The 24394-nt window shown below is 39.2% G+C and overlaps 1 protein-coding gene across 1 annotated transcript; it reads right to left on the bottom strand.

The window, feature by feature from the left end:
• Positions 1 to 51: 51 nt before the first annotated feature.
• Positions 52 to 24216, bottom strand: stag2a (STAG2 cohesin complex component a). Its single transcript, XM_063485572.1, has 34 exons — positions 24010 to 24216; positions 20231 to 20343; positions 19981 to 20059; positions 18639 to 18797; positions 17133 to 17229; positions 16972 to 17048; positions 16639 to 16843; positions 16380 to 16531; positions 15069 to 15142; positions 14655 to 14778; positions 13567 to 13665; positions 13341 to 13420; positions 12949 to 13056; positions 12340 to 12448; positions 11963 to 12080; positions 11677 to 11780; positions 11485 to 11577; positions 11305 to 11394; positions 11011 to 11214; positions 10859 to 10929; positions 10615 to 10702; positions 9090 to 9170; positions 8654 to 8746; positions 8354 to 8525; positions 8122 to 8261; positions 7937 to 8038; positions 7394 to 7542; positions 7183 to 7311; positions 6881 to 7089; positions 3665 to 3905; positions 3431 to 3541; positions 3200 to 3326; positions 2756 to 2833; positions 52 to 2427 (listed from the first exon to the last, which is right to left on the bottom strand). The coding sequence occupies exons 2-34, from the start codon at positions 20272 to 20274 to the stop codon at positions 2404 to 2406; spliced, it is 3831 nt and encodes a 1276-aa protein (XP_063341642.1). The 5' UTR covers positions 20275 to 20343; positions 24010 to 24216; the 3' UTR covers positions 52 to 2403.
• Positions 24217 to 24394: the final 178 nt, after the last annotated feature.

Consider the following 24394-nt stretch of genomic DNA (forward strand, 5'->3'; position numbering starts at 1 on the left):
ACAGTACAGGTGTTCTAATACCATATCAAATCATATTTATTGCTGTGTTATTAAATCATCACACAGTTGTAGAGGGTTTATTCTGTTCATGTTACATCTCCAGACATAAATACAAACTGTAAAGGATGCAATGGGCACTTTGTAAATAGAATATAAACACAAATTTAATATACGCAAATATTTAAATATGTATAAACGTACAGATGTTTGCACATTTTCAGCAGTTTGATGCAAAACAGAAAAGCTCCAAAATGACATGAGTCATGTAAATTTACAGGCAAGTCTAAGATGTGTTTTTCTCATTTGCCTAACATGAATAGTTATTATGTATGTGGTAATGTTTAACCCTCTTGTTATGTTGGTTTCCAGGAACACCAATTATGTTCCTGGGTCAATTTGACCCGGGGCATGTGTACTCATCCAAAAGTGTCAGAAACACTGGCATTGATTATTTTACAATTTTCTTGTATAATTTTGATTTTTTTCGTTTTCTGTAGTGATGCAGATGACATGTGACATCTCTTCTGTTCTGGGTCAATCTGGCCCACAACATAACAGGAGGGTTAAGACCTGATGATTTGATTCTCCAGATTATAGTGACATTCTGAGGAAATAAGGTATTCATTTTCAGCTACAATATGATTACAACTTCTTTCATAAAGTCTGATTCTGCCAGCCAGGCCAAGACACAGAGGAAATACCAGAACAATCCACGGTAAAACAAACAAAAAAAAAAACAATGCACTGTGTGTGCACTTACAGATTAGTAGATTAATGTCAAAGACTTACATTCTTTTCCTTTGACAATTCCCCAAAATTTCACACAAAAAGAAACAGTAAATATAAAATGAGCACCGATTCACAATATATTACACATTTGTAACTGTATAATATACAATTCTGATACTATGATTGTTGGCTAAAGAATTTAGAAGCTTTGTAATTTAGAATATTTCTATAACTCTTATACACGCAGCAGTCGCAAACCAACCAAACTGGCAGTTTGAAAAACTATTTCTGAACACCTGCAAATACAAAAAACAAAACAAAACCAAACAAACACACATCGTTCTCAACCATTTTAAAAATCCTTTCTTTTAAAGATTGCAATCATGGCATGTCTCTAATATTAGATATTACTAGATACTATACAGTGGAAAAAAATAGTTAATATATAGGAGAGATTACATATTTGAGGTCGAGTCAAAATTTTACAACATTGTGATTTCTTCCAACATTAAAAAATAATTTTAGATGCAGCCTCAATTTGTCAAATTACTACATCTGAGCAATGAGGTACATTTGTACCCGTTCGCTACAGAGAGACGAAAAGAAAATACAGCTGGCCACATCTATAGTAACATAATCATTTCCTTTAAAAAGGATCATTTCAATCTCTATGTGAAATAACATGATTAATAGAAACCATTAATTTACATTTGATTGTCATTACAAAATATCTATAAATCAAAGTTATCTAGAAGGTATAAAAGCAGAACACATGTCTCTAAAAAATACCATCACAAAGAAATCTGAGAATGCTGTATATATATAACTTGTGGCAAGGCCTTTAAACAGTATGACACGCCAGTTCACATTATACTTTACTGTGTACATGTTTTGATATATGGCTACATGCCATGCCAGAATCTACAGTTTAAAAGTTCAGAAGGTGAACAACAATACCACTGACACCCTTCCAATATAACGCAGTAGCCATTTAATAACTGCTGCCATTATGAAACATTATATGTTCAGTGTATGTTCAGATTGCATCAGAGAGGGGGTTCGTTTAAACCTAAGATAGTTTCTCGATGTAAAGCTTAAAAATGACCATACGGCACAATTACCACCTCTGTAACAAAGTGCAGGGTCATTATAGTGTTCAACAATAACTGAACACTACAAGCATCAAAACAGTAGTGTCATTCTGCAAGCCTATTATATTTTCTGGTGTTCATGAAATTGTGTTCACCCTCCCTGTATATTGGCAGCTATGTATTTACAGACATTTTTCGTCTACTTAAAGAGTTTAAAGGTATACATCATTCACTTGAATTTTGACCTGTTATTGTCCCATCACCATGCAAACTGCCACACAATATCCGTACCTGTAACGCTTCACACATTATAACAAGTATAGCCAAGTGATAGCTGGCATCAAGTTTTTTTAGGGCAACTGAACAAAAACCGAAACATCTCTGCCGCAGTGTGACCAAAATCCGGTGTGTGAAAATAGCAGAATAAAATTCAAATCCAAGCTCAAGCACTCCTTCTAAGTTTTAACAAAGTGTTAAAGAGGCAAACATTGGTGTCTCACAAGCCTACTAGTCCAGTCCACTCTCATTTATAAAGAGTCATTTCACTGTCCCAGGAGTTCGATGACAAGCTGTCCTTTTCATATTAAAACATTGAAACATTGAGAACCTAAAGGTGAAAGAAAAAAGCAGTGTTAGAAATTCAAAACCAAATAAAAACAAACATATATCGAGTGTACAGTATGAACAGATGAGAAATATGTGGCTGTTTTTACACCTAAAGTGGTTCCTCCTTTGGGGTTCTTTAATCAAATGGTCATAAATAACAAGAAAATGGACTTCTACCAAAAAAGGCTAGGCATGCGTGAAAGAGCGTGGGCATTCACTCAAACAGTTAAGAAAAATTGTTTCAAAAGCATGAACTTATCTCAAGGAGTATAACCAGTGCCATCCAAAACACAGTGAGAAAGTTATTATAAGAAGTGGAATACTCCTACCGAATCATCCATGATGGAAGATGGATCAAAGTAATCTGGCTTCAGTTCAGTTCTTTCTCTGCGATTCTTTGATGCCGGCTGAAAGGTAACAGCTCAGTTAGAAGAATACTCCACAAGATGAAAAAAAAAATATACAGTTAAAAAATTATTAATTTTAAGATCAACATTTGTTTTTATTATTTATTTATTGGAAGGACTGGCATGACCAGACTACTGAAGGATGCTTACTCTGCTAGAAACACAGGATTCAGATTATCTCGGAAATTTGGTTCAGTTCATCTGGATGCTGCATTTTCAGTGGGAGAAACGTTTCATTACTCATCTCCTGCTGAAAATGCCACATCCAAATCAGCTGAATCAACTTCCTAGGATTTCCTTACTGGAATTATTAAACATGCATCTAGACAAATTTAGTCTATTGTTTTTGGGGGTTTTTTAAATTACCAAATCGATGTCCATTGTGTCAAAATCCATGCCCTCATTGATATCTTCCAAGCGGTCTTCAGATGACATCATCACATCCTCCACTATTGGCTCCTCATCATCCTCCATGAGCCCAGAGCCTCGACGACTGTGACGAGTAACAAAAAAATAACACGTCAGAAAAATGCTTTTTGTCAGACTCTTTATTGGCTCAAAATTCGGCCAAAAACAGTTAAGTGCTGAACTTCTTACATTGCTTGCTGCATGTGGTTCCTCATCTTGGCGTAGTGCATGCTAACCCGCTCTTGCTGCTGACGGGCTTCAGCTTGTTGCCTTTGAGTCAGCATCCAAGTAACCTGGGTACTGTGGAACAGGGTTCATTACTTCATAATTCCCACAGTTTTAAAAAAGTGGCTTTACATACTGTACTGCAACTAAGACCTCTGCAGACATGTATGCAATAATGTAATACATATATTTTTTTACTTGTAATCAATGGTAGTCTGGTGTTGAGGGTGTGGCTGCTGCTGCTGAGGAGTCACAGGCTGATGGGGATGCTGCTCTGCTGGCATGGTGAACGTGGCTGTGAAGCTGTCCTCTGGCCTCATTTTCTTTGGATCCCTCAGTACAGTGGAAGTTAGATGGGGTGAATGCATCATCACTGGCGTTTGCACATTCTGCTCACGGTTCATCCAAACCGCATCACTGCTGCTACTGCTGTTCTCTTCTGCCAGAGAAAATCATTTGTTACACTCCTTGAATTTGACTGAACACACGCAGTGGCCATAACAATGAGTGAGCTGTTTGATTTATTATTAAAGTGGCAGGCTGTGATGAGAATTAACATGAAACATTTTGCAAGAGGATCCTAGGAGAAATACATGTCCCTAAGAGAGAGATGCATTTTCATGTTTATGTGTGACGTTTGAAGGTGAATACTGCACCGTATTCAAATTCATGACGGCGTATTCGCTCACAGAAAGACCTTAAGTCAATCTCAGGGAGACTTTAAGAAATACAGCAAACAAACTGCTGTGTCAGTCATGGAATACAAAGAAAATGTTGTCACCTTAAATACAACTCTACTAACCAGCAGCTGTTTTGATGTAGATTAGGGGTCGGCAACCCTGGGCACGCGTGCCACAGCTGGCATGCGAAGGGTTAACTGATGGCACGACCGTAGCTGGACTGGCCATCGGGCATACCGGGCATTTGCCCGGTGGGCCCATGGTGAATTTTGGTTTTTATGGGCCGATGATTTTATTTTTTTTTTTGTAACAGTATAAACAATGAAAGGTGGTGGATTGGCCAGATGCTGGCCGATGTGTAAAATAACTCAGTTGTTTGGTGGTGGCTATGGCGGAGCTTCCACAGAGGCCAGCAGGTGGATGAGGGAAAGGGGAGGCAGGAGGAGGAGAGACCCGAGGCGGATGCCGGTCCGAGTGTCAGGTGAACTGAACTTCAGGTAAGAAGTTATGATCTGCAGTCTATCTGGGTCAGATATAAACCAAGTTTAGGTGTAGTTTATTTTCATTGTGCTGACTTTTTACAGTCAGTTACAATAACTCGTACTGCGTACTAGCTAGCATGACGGAGTTTCTATATAGCTGGGTGGGTGCTCTCATGTTACTGATAGTGAACTTTATTTTATTCATAAGGTTAGTAACCTCATTATTCTGTCTTTACGCTGTCAGCTGCCTCTTCTTCTCTCATTCTCTCCCCCTCCCTCTCCTGATTCTACTTCAATCATGAAACTGATCAATGATCAGCTGATCGGCTTTTCTGACGTTTTCCCGTCTCTCTTGTTTGTTTATCGCCCACTTTGCGCCAGAAACAGGAAACCAGCGGATGTCGTGCTAAACAACAGCAGGACGTTTACGCTTGATCAGCTGTTGTTAGAATTTATTTAATATTAATTTCTAGTATCAGCTGATGTTTGCTGGAGCCACAGCTGTAAAAGCTGCTGGTCATGATATCTGTTTGGATATGTGGTGAGAGGGAAACATGAAGATGAAACCAGGAGATGTCCTTACTGAATCATCAGAGCTGAACAGGTGATGGAGAAACAGGTTTACCTTTTAGGTGACATGAATGAGTTGAAGGGAAGTTATGAACTGTTTCTGAGAGGATCCTTTTTTTTTTTTTTTACATAGCTGACAGCTGGTAACTGTGCAGGGGTGGGTCTAGGAAAGTTTTGCCAGGGGAGCCAGGCAGGGCATTAACAGGGAGAGGGGGACAAAAAGAAATACTTTTCTTTCTTATTCTCATTTAAAATGTCTAGCTTTTAATAAATAATTATCTGAATCCTACAATCAAAGTTTTTATCTGATGTAAAATGTATAGAAATCATACATATACCAATAAGACAGTGTACATCACTGTCACAACAGCGTATGTTTTCATTCAAAGGTTTTATGGCTTTTCCTATAATACCTGGTGGGCCGGTCTCTACTCAAAATGCCCGGGCCGATTTTTTTGTCCCAGTCCAGCCCTAGGCACGACATGCAGTGAATTAATCTGAGAAGGTGCATTAAAAAAAATAAATGGCCGGGCCAGCGGTGCACATCGCAAATTAGCTCGCATAGACACATTAGTTGTGCCGCTTCTTAATGACAGTATTTTAGCTAACAACCACAACTACCAGATTCAACTTGTAATTGGCTAAAAATAACTTAGCCTACTGGTGAGAGGGACGTTGCTAGCTGGCAGTTTTTTCAAGCGATGTTGAAATTTTCACATTCAAACACTTCAAATGCTTCAGGAGCTGTCCGCACAGCGCAGCATCAGCACCACGGAAATACTTGGATACATCCGAAGACTGAGACAGAATTCACAATGTATTTTCGGGACTTTCAGGTGTATGGACCAATGTTTTCTTTTCTGATCAAACCAGATCAAACCAGAAAGCTTGAATGAGCAGCTGGATTTGTCTCGCATTAACTGGCTGAGTTAATGCCAGTTAATGCGACATCGAAATGCAGCTGATTGAACTGAAAACCTCGACTCTGTGGGGTCAAAGTTTGCAGAACTACGAACGCAGCTGGTATCCATAGCTGTGCGTGTTAATGGAGCTTGCATTTTCACTTGCTGGACATCACTACCTGACAAGTTTAACTGTCTTCAGAACATTGCAGAGGCCTTATTGACAGTATTTGGTTGTACAAATAGCAGATTTTCTCTCACATGAAGAGTGTCCTCAGGTAGCCATCTGAATGCTGGACACTCAGAGACACGGGTCTCTGAGTGGGAGACCAGAGATCAGATTAACATGTGTATCTCTGTATTAACAAACATACCATACTGACCCAGTTTATTTTTCTTATCATTGTTGTGAGGAGACCATAAATAGCATTTGCATTTTCTGTTGTACAGTTCATTTGCTGTTATGGAGTTCTTGTTATGGATAAAAAGTTTCTTTTTTTTGTTTCAAAATAGCTGATGACTATTCGCTGATAGCTGCCAACATCTGCGAACAAATATAATTCTATAAAGTTGTTCTATATAGTGTGTAACTGTTGATATAGAGCATTATTACATTTATTGCTAATGCAGTCATATGGCACACTGACTTCTGAGGAAATTTTAGATGGCACTCATAATCAGAAAGGTTGCCTACTCCTGATGTAGATGAACTCATGCTGCAGATCAGTTGTTGTGGTAGATAAAATAAATGGTCCACCAAAGTACACCAGCAATGCTCACCTTCAGGCAATTTTCTTTTGCTGGCAGTGGCTGGCTTGGATTTCTTACTCCTGACGGTGGACCCTCGACTGCTGATCCCACTAATTACAGACATAGTGTCGTCGTCTGCTCCCGCCTGCAGAGAATTTCTGTACGAGATGAGAGGCAGCCAGCAGTCTTCTCTCTGCAGGGCCATCTGAAATGTCATGAATCGCTCCAAGTACATGTGACTGCAAAAAGTGAAATGACAGTAAACATTAAGAGTCTTTTTAGAGGTTCTCATCATTTTCATGCTCACATTACTCATCGTGCCGCAAACTTACACTGTCCTCTTGTCCTGTCGAATTAGTTTGCTAGAGAACTCACTCAGGATATCCAAAAATGCTAAATTAAGCGGTGGACTTCCTTCTCCTTGGGGACTTGGCTCTTTAAAGGCAAACTCAATCCCGTCTCTAAAATAAACAAACAAGACATGACATATGAAAGTTCCTGTTCATTAGAGCAAATGATGTTTGGGTTAGGGAAATTACTTACTTATGTAACATGGCAATAGCCTCTCTGGTCTTCAGCTGATCCAAACCAAACGTCAATGAGAAGCGTCGGGCAAGCTCTTTTATGCCGCAGAAGGCTGATGACGAGCGGTCGAAATTGAAGCCGAGTTCAGACAACATCTCATTGAACAACTGCAAAAGAGGTTTCAAATATTGTTTGTCTGATTTCAGTAATTAAAAGCCTCTGAAGACCCTGAGAAGATTTTTTCCAGACTAAAATGCAAATAAAGGATTTTGGGGCTGACTCCTTTATCTCTTCTATTTGGTGAGGTATCGCTATTTGAGGAGGCCCGAAAAGACTTTATCGGGCTTCCAGCAGTATGATGATCTAAGTGATGATGATGCTGGATCTCAAGGACAGCCTGGCTGCTTACTGACAGTACAGAGACAAAAGGCGCTTCCTTATCTATGTGTTAAGACAATTCATCTGTGTCTCCTGAACAGCGGCAAACCTGGTCTCATCATAATATCAGCAACAAGTATGTTTTACACATTAGTGACCATCCATCTGTTTCACATGTCATACCTTTTGCAGGCTCAATATGAGCGTCTTTGCACACTGGACTTTGTCGATTTGTCTCGTCTTACTCATTGTTTCCTTGATAATATCTCCATAATCGTTGTAATACTGAGAGAAACAGGAGAAATACTGTTAACTAAAACAACAGGGCTGGATGATTTCGTTATAATCTCTACAGGATTTAGACCTACCCTCATGTACTGTTTAAATATATCTGCTCCGGTGTTTATTTCCACAACATTGTAAATGATTAATTTGCAATAGGCAGCAAGAAGGTTTCTCCTCTTATGTAGAGCTTCAATTTTACTGGCTTCATCATCTTGCTGTCCATCTAAAAAAAAAAGAAAGAAACATTTACATATCATCTTCCTTCTTTAAACAGAATGTGGTAGGTTCATATAAAACAGGGTAGTGTTTTCTGACCTGTGCTGTTGTCATCATCCTGATCAATGAAAACATGATCCAGGATGAAGTTGAGCAGCTCTGCCTGCAAAGAAGAGTCTGGCATATAGACCAGAGACTCCAACTGTTCCCGGCCTGAAGACATAATTTGGTGACTGAAGATCAGTAGCAGATCACACAGTATAGTGAAGGCCTGGAATAAACACAACACTTGAGCATATATGGAAATGCTGACCACAGAAATTTTCAGTTGCGCTGAAAAAACGAAAAAGGAAATAAAAATAAATAAATAAAAAATATCTGACTCATCAAAATCCTCACCTGCTCTTTGACTGCGTTGTTGATGGTGTTTATGTAGCGCTGACACATTAAACAAAAAGCTCGCATTTGCTTTCTCAAGGTCACCATGTCACCCTGAAAGGAGTAAAGGTTCAGTTAGTAAAACCCTTTCAAAGTAACATTTTACCTGTATTACCCAGGCATTAAGAAATGTATAACTCTATTTATAAAGCTTGAGAGAAAACTGCAATCAGACTGGGAGGTGTTGTAAGCAAAACAAAGTAAAAACATGTAACTCCTACTTTAGATCTGCATATAGATGGTGTCCAAATGTAACCACAGAGAGAATATACTGTGACACAGGCGGAAGGATACTTTCAAACTCTGATACACTGCCAATCATATTTATTTGGGAAATGTAGGCACAGAAATGTTATTACATGTATTTTGCCAAATATCCCCAAAATGTGAACAGTACCTTTACTGAAGTGCCATCTGAAACCTTCGCTAGATGCCACAGGATGATGTAATGTGTGCACTGCATTGCATGAACCACAATCTGAGAGGAACAAAAATCAAGCAGATTAGAAAAACTGCACATTCAGTATTTTAACATGAACTTAACAGGTCACTCAGAGGGTAATTCTAGTTTACTTGAACTGCACTAACTTGGCTAATGGTAACTTTATTTTGAAAGCTTGACTCTAAATTTTAAAAGAGTTCAATGTTCAGTAATTATTAAGACATGTCAAGGCTCATTTGTGCTTGCTATTTCTTTTTAAATACACAAAAGAATTATTCATATAATCATCTATTTTTTCTGTTTTTATTTTCTGTCACGCATTCACCTGCCACTTTGTTAGGTACACTTGTTCAACTGCTCCTTAACACAAATATCTAATCAGCCAGTCACATAGCATCAACTCATTATATTCTGGCATGTAGACATGGTCATGACAACCAGGTGAAGTTCAAAAGGAGCATAAGAATGAGAAACAGAGGCAATTTAAGTGACTTTGAATGTGGCACGGTCATTAGTGCTAGACTCAGACTCTGGGTTTATACAAAATTGTTTGAAAGAGAAAGAAAATATCCACTGAGCAGCAGTTCTCTGGGCAACAAAATGCTTTGTTGATGCCAGGTCAGGATGGCCAGAGTGTTTGGAGCTGATAAGAAAGCAACAGTAACTCAACCACATATCGAGCCTTGAAGTAGATGGACTACAGCAAGCAGAAGACCACCACAAGCAGGAAACTGGGGCTACGGTTCACAGAGGCTGACCAAGACTAGACAACAGAAGAGTGGAAAAATGTTGGCTGTCCGATTCTGCTACATCACTGGGAAGGTAGGGTCAGAATTTGATGTCAACAACATGAAATCATGGATCGATTCGGCCTTGTATCAACTGTTCATAATGGTGGCAGTGATATAAACGTGTGGGGGATACTATCTGGGCACAGTTTGGGCCCCTTATTATTAACTGAGCATAATTTAAACACTAAAGCCTGCATGAGCATTGTTGCTGCCTATGCCCATCCCTTGATGACCACAGTGTACAATCTTCTGATGACAAGTTGAAGCACCACATCACAAATCTCAAACCACCTCAAACTGGGTTCTTGAACATGACAATGAGTCACCATATCTGAAACCAACAGAGCAACTTTGGGATGTGGTAGGAGGGGAGAGCCACATCATAGATGTGCAGCCTATACGTCTGCAGCATCTCTGTGATGCTATCATGGCAATATTGACCAAAATCTCTGAGGAATGCTTAAAGCACCTTGTTCAATCTATGACACAAATTGAAAGCACAAAAGGGGTCCAACTGGGTACCAGCAAGATATATTTAACAAAGTGGCTGGTGAGTATATATGATCAATGATTTTTTCCAAATTATCCCTCACATCACCTGTAACTCAATTAACATCAAAGTAACAAATGGGAATGTAAACACCCTGATTAACTCCATTTGTAGGATTTTGGGGATGACACTGTAATACCTGTTCAGGCATATCGCCATTCTGTAGACCTGTGTTGAGTAGCCTGTAGTTGCTGGTGAAGAGATCCCACTTAGTGAGGTCATGTGCACTGAAAGCAAAAATGTACATTAAATCTATAACATTTAATATGCGTGCATGCTGTCACTGACATCTTAACCCAATATGAGAAAACAGAAACGTAAGATTTTTAACAAGTAATGTGTTCAAATCAAAAACTGAAACAGTTTCCATAAACTGCTTTTACTTGTGGAAAGTGGTGATCTTCTTAAGTGTGGATAGAACCTGGTAAGCATCATCCTCATCAGGTTCTTCACCCTGACAAACAAGAGATCATATGGTCAGATATTTGCCTCTACACCTGCGAGCATCCTTTAAAACAGTCCACACAGCACCTACCTCTTGCAGGAAGTCCTCCAGGAGTCTATTAAACTTGTCTACGAGCTCGTCGAGAAGCTGGGAGCGGGCGATGTCCACACGGTTGAAGATGGTGAACTCCTCGTTGCAGAGATAGTGGTAGGTGGTAGAGCAGGCCTCCAGGACCTCAGTGTCTGTGTGCTTATCCATGACTTCCCAGATTTGTCGCAACAGTGCGTCTAAATGCTAATTGAAAGAACATAACATTGTTTCACCAGCAGCACATACAATGCAGTTCAGCTGTAAAACAAGCTTTGAAACAAACAACTCACAAACCTTTTCTAACCGCCCAGTTGTGTAGATGTCAAGATCAAAGAACTTTGGTATCTGTAGCAAATTGGTCACCTTATCAATATCAACGCAGTACTACAAAAACAAAAGGGAACGCAGTCAGGCTTATTTCATGAATATTGAACCTGATAAAATAATGAACTCTGAGAACTCTGAATCACTCACCTTTGCCAATAACAGAGGCAAAGCAACTGCAAACATCTCTGTGACGCGTGTCCGATCATCCAGCTGTGTTTTCTTTTCCTTTGCAGTCAGGACCTTTTCCATGCACAAAACCCCGACAGCACAGTCAACATGAAATCATTCAAGGAGCAAAGTTAATCCTTTCTATCTCAAGCATGACAGCTTGACACTCACCCTCTTCCCTGTGCCTCTGCCTACAGGAGGATGACATTCGCAAGCCTGCCGAATGGCACAGAGCATGATTTCAACCAGGGCTGTCTCCTGACGATCGTTTAGAGCTAAAAAAAAAAAAAAAAACCCCATAAAGAACGTTACCAAGTATCTAATGAAAAGACTTGCCCTTCTAAGAGAAGCACAAATTAGAGTAAAAGTACAACAAATAAGTAATAGAGTGGCAAAAAGATTCATTTTCCTCACTAAAAATCTCAGGTGGGACCGTTCTGAGGCAGCGCTTCCTTACCTTCCTCTCCTGGCATTGGCTCATCCAGCAACAAGCTGATCATAGTCTCCCAGTCCTTTAACAGCTCTGACGCACACTCCCACAGGCTATCCACTAAGTAGGCCCCATGTTCATGGAGCTGTAAAAATGGAATGTGAATTGTAATGAAATGAAATAATCTATTTAAACACACATAATACATTTCTATGTTATTTTTTATTCTCTTTGAGCCACATAAAAAAGAAATTTCCAGTGCCTTGCAATAGATGTATGCACAGTTCTGATTCTTATTTAATTATTTAATCCAATCTTAAGAATAATTAAGTACAGAAACATTTCAGTTGAAACTGCCATTTCTGCAAAGCAGGGGCACAGGGCTGACATAAAAGCCTGGTCACCTCACTCTCCAAGAAGAAGAACACAGTAGTCTTGATCAGGCTGCCATTGAGGCTCTGCCTGCCCCTCCTGGGTAATCCCTCCTCCTCAGGACCTCGATGGCTAAACAACCTTCAATCAACCAAAGAAACAGCAGTTTAATACATGTATGAAAAACAGGCTAAATGAACGTTTTCAGCCTCATCAGGAAAGGAGGTGGGACAAATATCTCATGCATATTTCCTGTGTCTCCTTTATGGAATCTAATTGACTTTACACTTAAGCTGGCCTTCACGCAAGCAACTTTTGTTTTTGTAATAACAAGGAGCCAGCAAAAGAAAATTCAGAGCCACCTTCTGAGCCGAGAGCAGGGTGGAATATTCCTTTAAGCCCTTCCTCCTCTCCCTCCTTTCTTGGAGCTTAGTGTGCTTCCCATGAATATTGCTCGCTATGCAGTGCCAACCAGACTCAGGCTGAATCAAAGAGCCTGTTTACACAATAAGCCAATCCCTGGAATGTTTCTGTCAGTTTCATTACTGGCACTAAAACCTCCATAATATTTTGAATAGATAACATTCATTCAAACTGGTGATTCAATTAGATCTCTTTCAAATCTGCAGAAAAACACATACTTTTTGAACAGGAACTCCCCCGCTGCGACAGCGATGGGTCGATGTGCCGAGTAAACCAGATGATAAACACTCTCACAGTCCTCTGCTGTCAGGACCTCATCACTACTCCTGTTACATGAAAAGCATAAATAAGTCTTTGTGATTATTGGATTTTTGATTAAGAAAAACAAACACTGAGAATTATTATTGTTATTTACATGATTTGTAAAAATTTTAATCACAATAGCTTTCAGAATTAGGAAGAAAACATAAATGCACACTAACAAAAATAACACACTTGTCTGAAGAAAATGTTGACATCTGCTGTCGTGTTGAATTAAAAAATTATGTCCTAATAATCACATGCTGTGGTACAAAATTAAATGGAAATTGAAGGAGGGGAGATTACTCACTGTAGGACAAGTGTCAGAAGTTTAATAGCTTGCACTGCAACATCATACTCCTTATCCAGAGTCATAGAAACAATGCGATCCTGTCAGTGAGAGAAAATGTCAGATCTCCATAACATTAGTTGCGGGTATGATGATGGACAAATGGTACTATTTTATCTTTATCAAACATTTACATCTATGCAATGATATCCAAGAAGCATCTACATTTCTAGTAATGCTTACTCACCTTGAAGCGGCTTGTAAAGAGTTCCAGCCGAGTGCTGAGCTCTCTGTTGTAGAACAGGCCTTGCAGGGCAGTCAGGCACTTCAGACGCACTTCACCTTGCTGCAGTTGTAGCAGAAATGCATTAAATACTCGTGAAATCTGAATGCCTGTGTTACTCTGCCACTATTCCAGTTAAAATTGCTTATAATGCACCCCTAGAGGCAAGTTAAGTGAAGTTATAAGCAAGTTTTAGATTGATTTCTCTTAGACAGCTGTTTGGAATCCAAACATTTTGAAATGCAGTTACATGAAAAGTCTATGTAGAGGTAATAAAAATGCGTGAGGAGCAGCAATAATAAAACAAACATGGGACATAGCAGCAAGACATGAGGGTGTCTTTCAGCATCAAATAGGATTCTCACAGGCAGACGATTTCCACCAAACAGGAGGTCTGTATGACAGGCGTCTTTCTCACCCAGCACAAGTGGCTGAACAAGAAAAGCAAGTACACCTCATAAAATATCCACCTGCTTTCAATGTGAGCCAAGTGAAGGCATAAGCTCAAGACTGGAGCACCCATCTAAACTCTGGATAAGTCTAGTGATTGGAGGTCTTTGGAATAAAAGCCCTCTAGCTGAAAGGAAATGGTAGCAGGAGCTCTGGATTTCAAATTTTAACTAATAGGCTTTAACAAATGGGAGATTTTCTGGATAAAGGGTGAACGAACGCGTTGCGTTTTTTTCAGAAAAGTGGTTCTCAAAAAACTGACTGTTGACATGAAGTAACGATAGGCTGGTACTAATATTCCTAAACAAGAAAAAGAAGATTCTGAGTTCATCAAATTCTCATGAGAAGGAGCAGGGAGAATAATATGGTTTGATCTGGGGTTTGAAGCCACTTTCATACATAGACTGGGATAACCTACTAGCCGAGTACATTTTTTTTTTAAAGTTGTTTTTAATTATATTGATGCTTATGTTTGTATATCTCAATTATGCTGACTGTTTCATCTCTGGTACTACTACATACGCCGACTCTCAGAAATCTAAGATTTAAGATGTGGGCTTTAATTTGTTCTTCCATAACACACGTTTTTACCATAAACTCACCTTGTCATGCATTGTCCAGCCAACATACTTTAGGTAGCTGTCATTAAGGAAGGCGTCACTGTACAGCTTCATCCACACTCCTATTTCCTCAATACAAATGGCTCTGATTTCAGCAATGGCATCGCTGGCAAAAACAAAGAGAATTCACTAAATTTAGTAAACAGGCCTGTAACAGACCTGGCAGCTGTAAACAGCACTGAAGAAGGTTCATTGTGAATAATGATTGTATTAACATTGATTTTGCACTAGAGGGTGCCAAAATACTCTAAATGAACTCTGTTCTGTCTGCTTCTTGTGGTACAAACTCAAAAGTGATAAGAAGCCCGTGATGAAATCTTACATTCAGCACACAGTCTAGATGCCATTTACCATAATAATCTGGGGGAATTCCTTATCACTTAAGGATTTACTTACCGATATCTGTGAACAAACACTCCCTTGAAGATTGCATTCATCATGTTTTCAATTTCATCTTGATTTTCTTGAAGCTAAAAGATAAACAGAAGGTTTTTGAAATTAATTGCACAAAAACTCCCTGAAAGTCCAAGATTACGGTTGACATTGTTCTATACTTTGATTTATTACAGATTTCAACCACTATTTGTTACTATTGTTAAAGGTAAACCAGAAATACTGGATTTATATGCATTTTGTGAACTAGAAAGGACAGTTTATTTAGAATAAACTCAAAATAAAAAGAACCAGTCCTGTTCAATGTGATTATTACACAGGCAATCAATAAAGAAACTACCAGTCTTATCAATTATAGATTTGGATCAGTGGCCTCATGCAGGAATAGTTCTGTTTTACACTAAATCTTTACATACCTCTTCTGTAAGACATTCACAAGATCTCAAAGTGAGATTCAACAGTCTTTGTAACTAATCATAAAATGTGTACTGGTAAAATCACTCATTTCAAACGATTCACCGGGAGACATGTCGTCAGATTCATATAACGTCATAACTGACTCTTGTAAGTTGCCATTAAACGCAACCACCCTCCTCTGAATTTAATAATAGCCCATGCAATCACAAGTCTAAAAAGCCCCAAACTTTTCTATCTGTAGAATTCCCAGATGTCATCTGAACTGATGCAGAGAGGCAACGAAGTGTTGGTGAAAAAACACACTGTTTTAATCCAGTGGCCAATGACGTGTCATTACAGCAGTGACAAACTGTGAGAGAAAAGGAAACCGTGATTGAACATGATGTCTTTCTAAATTAACCATGACTAATACGACATGCATTGAAGGGAAAGGGGCAGTCACAGGGATTCGGCCTTCAAGAGGCGATGTTAGGCTGCCTGCATTAAGACCCTGAAGCAGCTGTTGGAAAGAGAGAAGTATGCTTCTGTGACTGCGCTAAAAATATCAATAAAATAATGAGCTAAAATAAACAGAGTAAATTACAAGGCCACGGAATGGTAAACAAAGTCATAATTTTAGGTTATAGCTGGTTAGGGATGGGGCTTTAAATAAATCAGTAGTGACTGAGTCTATTCTCCAGAGACACAAAGGCAGAAAAGGCTACACCTGTATGGCATACCTGCACGTGAAGGGGCAAATACAATCAGCAGCATGCCCCCCCCCCAATCAATTCATATATAGAGTGAAAAATTAAAAATGATAGAGTTAAACAACGCTCACACCCACTGACGTGTTGCTCTATTACACTCCAACATCAACCCTGGGTTGAATGCTTGACAGCTTATCTTTCTTCTTACCTCTTTGCGCTTCTGTAACAGTAGCTCCAGCCTATCATTGGCCCTCTTAGCAATGACCTTGTTCCTTTCTGCCTCATACTGTCTCTGTGTGTTGTCCATATTGATGCTTAGGTTCAGAGCCACGTTCACCAAGGCTGTCATCAACTTCATGGCTGGCAGAGACAACAATGTTTAAAACACATGCGCGTAGGAACAACAGCTGTCAGATAACAGCAGCATGGGTGTGCAGGATGGAGACAAAATCCACAATAAAACTGACCTGCTAGTGTGCTTGTGTGTCTAAAGGCCCTGACCTGTGAGTCAGACAGGCCAGTGAGTAGCGAGATGATTGTGTCCATCATATACTCGTCATAAATGATGCTGTACTGACACTGTCGCACCAGAACCGCAATGAAGTCGCAGAAGTTTATCTTGAATTTCTTCCACTGTGGTCCTGAGAGGGTTAATGGATAGTCGCCGCTGTCCTGTACAGCACAGAGATAATCAGATTGGGGTCCCAAGTATTACATTTGTTTCAGGCCAGATTAAAAACATCTCCCATGCTGGTGTGGTTCTTTTAAAATACGTTGTATTGAAACACAGCCTACATCACCTCATCAAACTCCTCTGTCATTTTCCGGATGATTTCCGAGTTCTGCATATGTCTGAACATCTCTCCACTCACAGCACCTAATACAGCAAAATTGAGCATGTGAATGTGCTTTCAGGCACCCAACATGCTGCACATTTAGACAATACAAGTAGGAAAACTACCTTTACAGCCAGAGCACTGAATGAAGAAGTTGATTAAGTCCAAAAGAGTGGTGTCCCTGTCATGTTTGTATGCCTCAATCCAGTCATCAACCACAGACTGGAAAGGGAAACACACTCACACAATTATCACATAATTATTTACACTTCTAACTAAAATATAACTTTAAAAACATTCCTTAGAGAGCATGCTTTGTCGACTCCTCTTAATCCATTAAGCTTGATTTATAGTTGTGCTGAATCCCTGCAATTCAATTCAGTTTTATTTATATAATGTCAAATCACCACAAGAACAAGCACGTCAAGGCGGTTTATATTGTAAAGTAAAAAAAACCATATGTTAATACAGAGAAAACCCCAACAATCAAAAGACCCCATATGAGCAAACACGTGGTGACAGTGGGAAGGAAAAACTCCCTTTTAACAGAAAGAAACCTCAAGTGGAAGGTTGGGGGTGAGGGGACAGGACAAAGACACACTGTTGAACACGGCCAAAGATGAATAATAACTAATAGTTAAGGGGGGAGGGTGGGTATATAACCACACAGGAAGTGTAAAAAAAAAAAAAAAGGGGGTGGGGGGAGTAAAGAAGAAACACTTAATACTGCATCATGGGAAGCCCCTAGCAGCTTAGACCTATTGCAAAGTAACTAAGGGAGAATCCAGGGTCACCTGATCCAGCCATAACTAAGAGGAGCTTATGCCATGGTGGCTGTCATTGCCGTTTGCACTTGTACGCTGAGGAGCCTGCATCGGTCTGACTTTACGAGTGAAACTGAGCTGATCATGTTTGACTTGGACCTATTACATTTTGAACAACTGTTACGTTTAGTAAAACGCAGAGCAGAGAAGAGTCCTGAAATGACTGAGCCATAAAACAGATTATCAGAGCTAGGCTAATGTCTATGTTGAAAGAATACTAGCTATTTCATTAACATCAAGCTACAGTCTATTACATTTTGTTTAATGGTATTATCTTTGTGATAATCAATATGCTGCCTTTCGGTGAACTGAGTCGCTGCTATGTGTAGATAATGTATCGATGCACATCAGGCGTGGGTAATATTTTTGACTATTCAAGTAGTCATTAGGTTATCTTTAAAAAAAACAAAAAACCTGTTTGTCCAGTATTACCACCAGGAGGCAGCAGTAATACACTTAGCTTTTTTTAGCAGCCACTATTGAACAAAAACAGAAACAGAACCTGATTCTAACCGCAATGCATAAGGTTCAAGGAAATCAGGTCAGACGTAAAGACGAAAAAAAAAAGCAGGTGTCAAAAAGTCTTGTGTGGCACTCCTTTAAAAAATAAACAGAAATTAAGTCCACTGCAAAGAGTGTGGGGTAAGCTTGAAATGCCCACCCTCAGAAATACTGTAGCTACAGCAAAGGTTTAATACAGTAATATAAATCAAGCTTTATGGATTAAGTATTCAAAAAATGAGAACCACAGACACTAAACCAGGCTACATATTGTTACTGATTGAAAATTAGAATCCATGCACCCACCTGTGTGGCGCTCTTCCCCATTTTAACCACCTCAAACAAGGTCATGTTCTCCATTCCATTCTCCTGATGGTGGCCATTCACCCAGCCGGGACCAGTGACCCTCCCAGCTCCACCACCTTTGGCCTTGTCTCCAAGCGCCTTCTTCCCTTTCTTGGCTGCCTAATGAGGAGAAAGATGTTCTTCTGTTATCATACACTGATTCAGTGTGCCTCTCTACTCAATAGCTTATCTGGTTACTGGGCATTAGAAAAACAGAACTAAATCACATTACAGACATTTGATGCAGAGATGAAACAGACTTAATTTCTTATCAAACGTAGCTGCTGCATGATATAAACTTTTTTGACTATGTATTAGCATTGTGATAGCGGGAAACCAGTGAGGATGTTTTACTGATTTCTACTCAGTGTATGCTGGATATACTGCAAGCCTGCGTGTGACCATGACTGCACATAAACCGAGGCCTGTACTCCAAGGCAGGATTTGGGCTTTTCCTGGTTTCACTCTGGCTTTTAAGAAGGTGGTTCACTTCCTACTGGAGTACATAGTAACTCATGGTGTTTGAAATGAGAAATCAACAGGTACAAAATCACAATCCAATAACCAATCAATTCTCTGAAAAACAAAACCCAACCTTAAACTATCTAATTAAGTTATATTTATTACTAATTACAATTAGTAGTTAATGTTATACAATAAAATTACGATTATAATATAATTGTTATGTAATTGTAAAAAAAATACTACAAATGTAATCAAATTAAATAAAAATGTATTATTTACATTATCATTATCAAAACATTAATAATAATAATAATAATGATAATAATAATAATAACAGCTGTAATCTGTCTGACTGCTAACTGTTTACGTACACAGTCTGCATTTTTGCCAATTTTCCCTTTCTTGCTTCAAATTGGCTAAACTTTATTTATACAGTAGGTATTTTCCAGCCTTACAGCACTTTTCCTCTCACATGCACTCACACGACAAGTTTCTGCACAATAACTGTGTTACTTTAAGTCTGTATTAGGTGTGTAACCTCTTTACAGTTTCCTGTTATTATAGTTTTATTTTCCTTTCTAACAGCAGCCGCTCTGCCGTCAGCAGACTTCTCAATATCTGTGATCGTTCATGTGCTACAGTCATCCCATTCATGTGGAGGTGCTCTTAGATAGACTGATTATAACCCTGGGTTGACTAACACTTTTAAATTTCAAAACACTTTCACACGACTGCTTTGCCTGATCGCTGATGTTGGAGTAAGTGAAGCCAGATAACAGACAATGTTAAAAGTGCTTCTTAGCACAGTGCCCAAGATAAGAAAGTCAGGAAAACATACCAGGCCCTTTCCTGTCTTTGCATTTTTGCCATCAGGATCCTCAAGGTCAGTATCTGAAGACAACTGAGATTCTGCCTCTCTGTGCATAACACATGGATTTATTAGTAATTATTATTAGTATTTACTACAACAGCAAGAAGTAACACAAGCATAGCAAAAACGAACTCAAATATCATCAATGTTTATTTTGTATGTATGCACTGAAGGACATAAAAACATTACAGTAACATTTCCATGTTGTTCTACTTACTGAGGAAACTGAAACTCAGTGTGCAAGTCCTGCGCTGCTATCATTTCTTTAACATTTTCTGGATCTGCTGGAGTAGGTGCTCTTACTGCTCTGGGTGCTGAGCAAGGATATACCTTTATAATAGCACATGAAAAAGAAAAAGAACATAATTATTAAAAAATGAAATGAATGAAGCAAAAAAAAAAAAAATCACTGTAAAGTCAAAATAATATTATACAGGGCCCACCCCTGCTGTTTCAAGAAAATGCTAATAAATCCTTTGAAAAGGCCGTGATTTCCTTCTGCATAGATTACTTATAAATGTTTTTTCTAAGTTACAGTTGGACTTTACATGTTGTTATTTAACTCTGTATAGCCACTCACAAAACAAGCACTGATTTGAGTGACTTGTAGAACTGCCTTTATCAGCTATAAACTCCATCAGATGTTTCTGGTTTTGAGACTTCAGCAATGTTTCAGAGATACTTTACAGCAGCGGTCCCCGACCTTTTTTGCGCCACGGACCGCTTTATGTCCGACAATATTTACACGGACCGGCCTTTAAGGTGTTCCGGATAAATAAAACAAAATAAAACCAGTACCCAAAAAAATAAGATTTTTCATAACGCACAAGAAAAGACCCACGTTAAAAACCAATAAAAAACCCTGAAAACCATAACTTTCACACCCGAGCCTCAAGTCTCAAGGCCCGGTACCAAACCCGGGGGTAGGGGACCGCTGCTTTACAGGACCGGGACCTTTTTCACTCATGCATCATCTTAACTGGGTAAGAGTAAGACTTTGGCCAAGTCAAAAAAAATTGATAACCATTTTTATAATGATTGAAGGTCGTGAACAACTTGCCAAGCATTCAAGAGAAGTTCTTGATTCGATTTCATAATCACTGGTCTCTCAATGGCTGCAAGGCATCCAGGTACTAAGGTAGCAAACCAGCCACAAACCATGATGTTCCCTCCACTGTGTTTTGAGGTTTTACTGTTACTGTGCAGTTCCTTCAAGGATTCACCAAAATATGTGACTTTTCAACTTACATCCTATCAACAAATAAGACAACATTCACATATCCCTGTGGCCAATATTTATCTGTTAGAAAATTATTATGAAAAATTCAACATTACCAATTACAATAAAGGTAAGAATAAACGTAATAAACAAAAGCAAAAAAATTTTAGTTGTTATTTTAAACCCTCAAAATTTTATCCTTATAAATGTTGTTTAATAAATACACCTTGATTGGACTTAATGAACTCCATTTACATTGCTCACATATGGGTGATACTAAACCTTCTTTGGCAAGAAGGACATTACTTTTTCAGTAACACGTCTTTGCGTGATTTTAGTCATAGGGAGGGTCCCTCTTCTTAACCATTTCATGTGAGCCCAAAGTCAAAGAAGTCTTCAACACTTAGGACAAATTCCTTCTAGCCTACAGTTATTTTTTAACGTGCTCAATACTGACATGAAAAGTACTTTTTGGTTGCTATTAGTTTAGTCATACTGCACATAGTTGCGGCTGAGATGAAACTCTTACCACATTTCGTGGTAAGATTAATCACTGTAATCATAGTAGTACCAACTGATTCACACTTTTCCTCAAAACTAATATTGAAGGGCATGAAGAGAGCATGGTTGTTTCAGAAAGGGCACACAAAGCTTTAATACCCTATTTAAAGCTGATTATCTGTGTCCAGATAACTTATCTGCATAAAGGCGTGTTAATACATGGTATGCAGGTTGTAAACGGAAACACAAGATATCGGTAATGGAATGCTGCTACAGTATGTTAAACTGTGAGCCAAACCTCCTGATAGACATAGTAATAATGTTAGCTATGCGATGGGAAAAGCAGAGAGCGTGTAACAGAGCCACTTATCTCAACCTGGGATGCACCATGTTCGTTCGCAAGTCAGCTAGATCTATCTAGCTAATTAGTACATTGACATTTAGACAACAATAATATGTTTTGATGCCAGTTGTAAGACCAATTAATGTGATTTATCCAGCTGAAGCAGCAAGATAAAAATTACACATTGACATCAAAATAAGAAATCCACCCATCCAGGCTCCGCATAAGCACGACAGCAATACCAAACCTCTGCACTTGCCATGTTTATTACCACTATCAAGGGCTGTTAGGCTTAGTAAAAAAGTCTCTATTTGTTGTGGATCACTTGACAGTACTACAGCAAACTATTAAGTAATACATGAAATTGCAGATTAATCTTTTGACAACTAGGGGCTGGATTCTGGTTGTTGCATGGTAGCTGCTAAGAAAATATTTCAGATGACTGAGACCCCAGTAGTGCGCACACTGACTGTGTCACACTGTTGCAGTTTACTGGGACACATGGAACTATTTTTAATGACATCGGTGTTTTTAAGTGTTCTACAACAGGCTTATAGACGGAGAAATGCAAGAGGAAGTGCTTGTTTGACTGCACTACTGGTTCAAAATGCTCCAAATGTGCTGGGTCCAGATTCTAAGATGTCATGACTTGTGGCCTCTCCTTGGATAATTGACCAAAAAAGTAATACAAAGAAGCCTCTTAGGCCTCTTCAAACCATCCTCTTAAAAAAAGGGGGAAAAAAGGGGGAAAAAAGGGGGGGCATAAAAAACATGTATATCACATTAATTAATTAACTGAAGATAATACAGTGGCAAAGTTAAGTAATACATCTTGTTAGTGGCCATTCTCAAAAAAAAAAGCTTTCCAAGCTTAAGGGGTGTGTTTTCCCCAGACTCACTTTCACTCTCCACTTTACAACTTGCAAACTACACTTGTATCTCCAACACAGCTGTTATTCGGAGCTGAAAATAAGTGATTTTGTCTCCCAGCTCTAACACTTAAAAACAGATACTTAGAAATGTGTTACTTAATGAACTTTTTTTTAAGAAAAAAAGAAAAAATGCATGTGATCGCGACTGCTTCATAACTTTCTGCGTAACTTTACGTTTACAGCAGATACTTTCAGAGAAAAGGGGAAACTGCGGACCGCTCTTGCACAATAGAACGTACTGTAAGTGGAAATCCCAGTAAACACGACACGGCTTTTTCTGAGCAGAGTAGGGGCTTGTCCCTAGACTCTGAACACCATAAATGGTCCTGCATACTGTACGGATTTCAGCGTCTCAATAAAACGTTAGCTACTGATGAGCACAATTGTCTTTCGCTTTTATTACTGTCCACCGTGTCGGTAAACTGTATCGTTACTCGTAATTTGAAACAATTTAATCACACCGCAGTTGTGACACGCGCAGTTGTATACTTCCGAAATACAAACAATCACAGATGTTTGGGAGGCTGAGTCTGCTATCGGCTCTCATCTCCTCCTGACGTGCCGTCGTTTTTACGACGGCCAACCAGTTCTCAGGCTAATGTGACCTAAATCTATTGATAATGTGATCTTGGCCACAGACATCAACGCTCTGTTTAATTAGCTACCCTTTGACCTTCTTCTCTAATTAATTAATACCGGGCTCCCACAACTGCGATTAGACTTCGCGCCAGTGTTTTGATACACCATAAGAAACTAGCTTAGCTAGTATTACCGTTAGCTGTAGCTGGCTAACTGGACCACTAGCACATATAACACAAACTGGAAACACACAGAGGCTGCAGTCGGTAACTATCTTGACTATAGCACATTCTGATGAACTAGTATTTCTATAGGTATGCCTATTGGTGACACTAACAAGTGTCTTGACAGCTAACCCAGAAAAGCGGCATCAATGGCAAACTCCCTTGATGTTAACGTTAGCTATCCGCCATTTTACTTACCTCGTTTTAATTCAAAGACGGACTGAAATCAAATAATCCACGCGGTACGGACTGTTCATAGAGAATGCTTTCGTCAGTTCCCTGCACTGGCTGTCATTTTCCAAATTTTAACAATTGTAGTTTTATTTGTTGGCTAACGTTAAGAAGCTTCTTGGTGGCTAATATAGCAAGGTACAGTGTGTATTGTCGTTGTTATGCATGCAGCACACACACCACCTGTCGGCGACACTGTGTACTGCCGCTACGAGGGACCATATCCTGTCAGGGCTATCGTAGCGGCAGGTCCATATCCTGGTTCCTCGTAGCGGCAGGTCCATATGGACCGCTCTCATGTGATCGCCGATTGAGTCACGAAGATTGTCCATTAGGTAGGTCAGTACCTCGC

This window comes from Pelmatolapia mariae, linkage group LG10_11, assembly GCF_036321145.2.
Source record: "Pelmatolapia mariae isolate MD_Pm_ZW linkage group LG10_11, Pm_UMD_F_2, whole genome shotgun sequence".
NCBI lineage: Eukaryota > Metazoa > Chordata > Actinopteri > Cichliformes > Cichlidae > Pelmatolapia > Pelmatolapia mariae.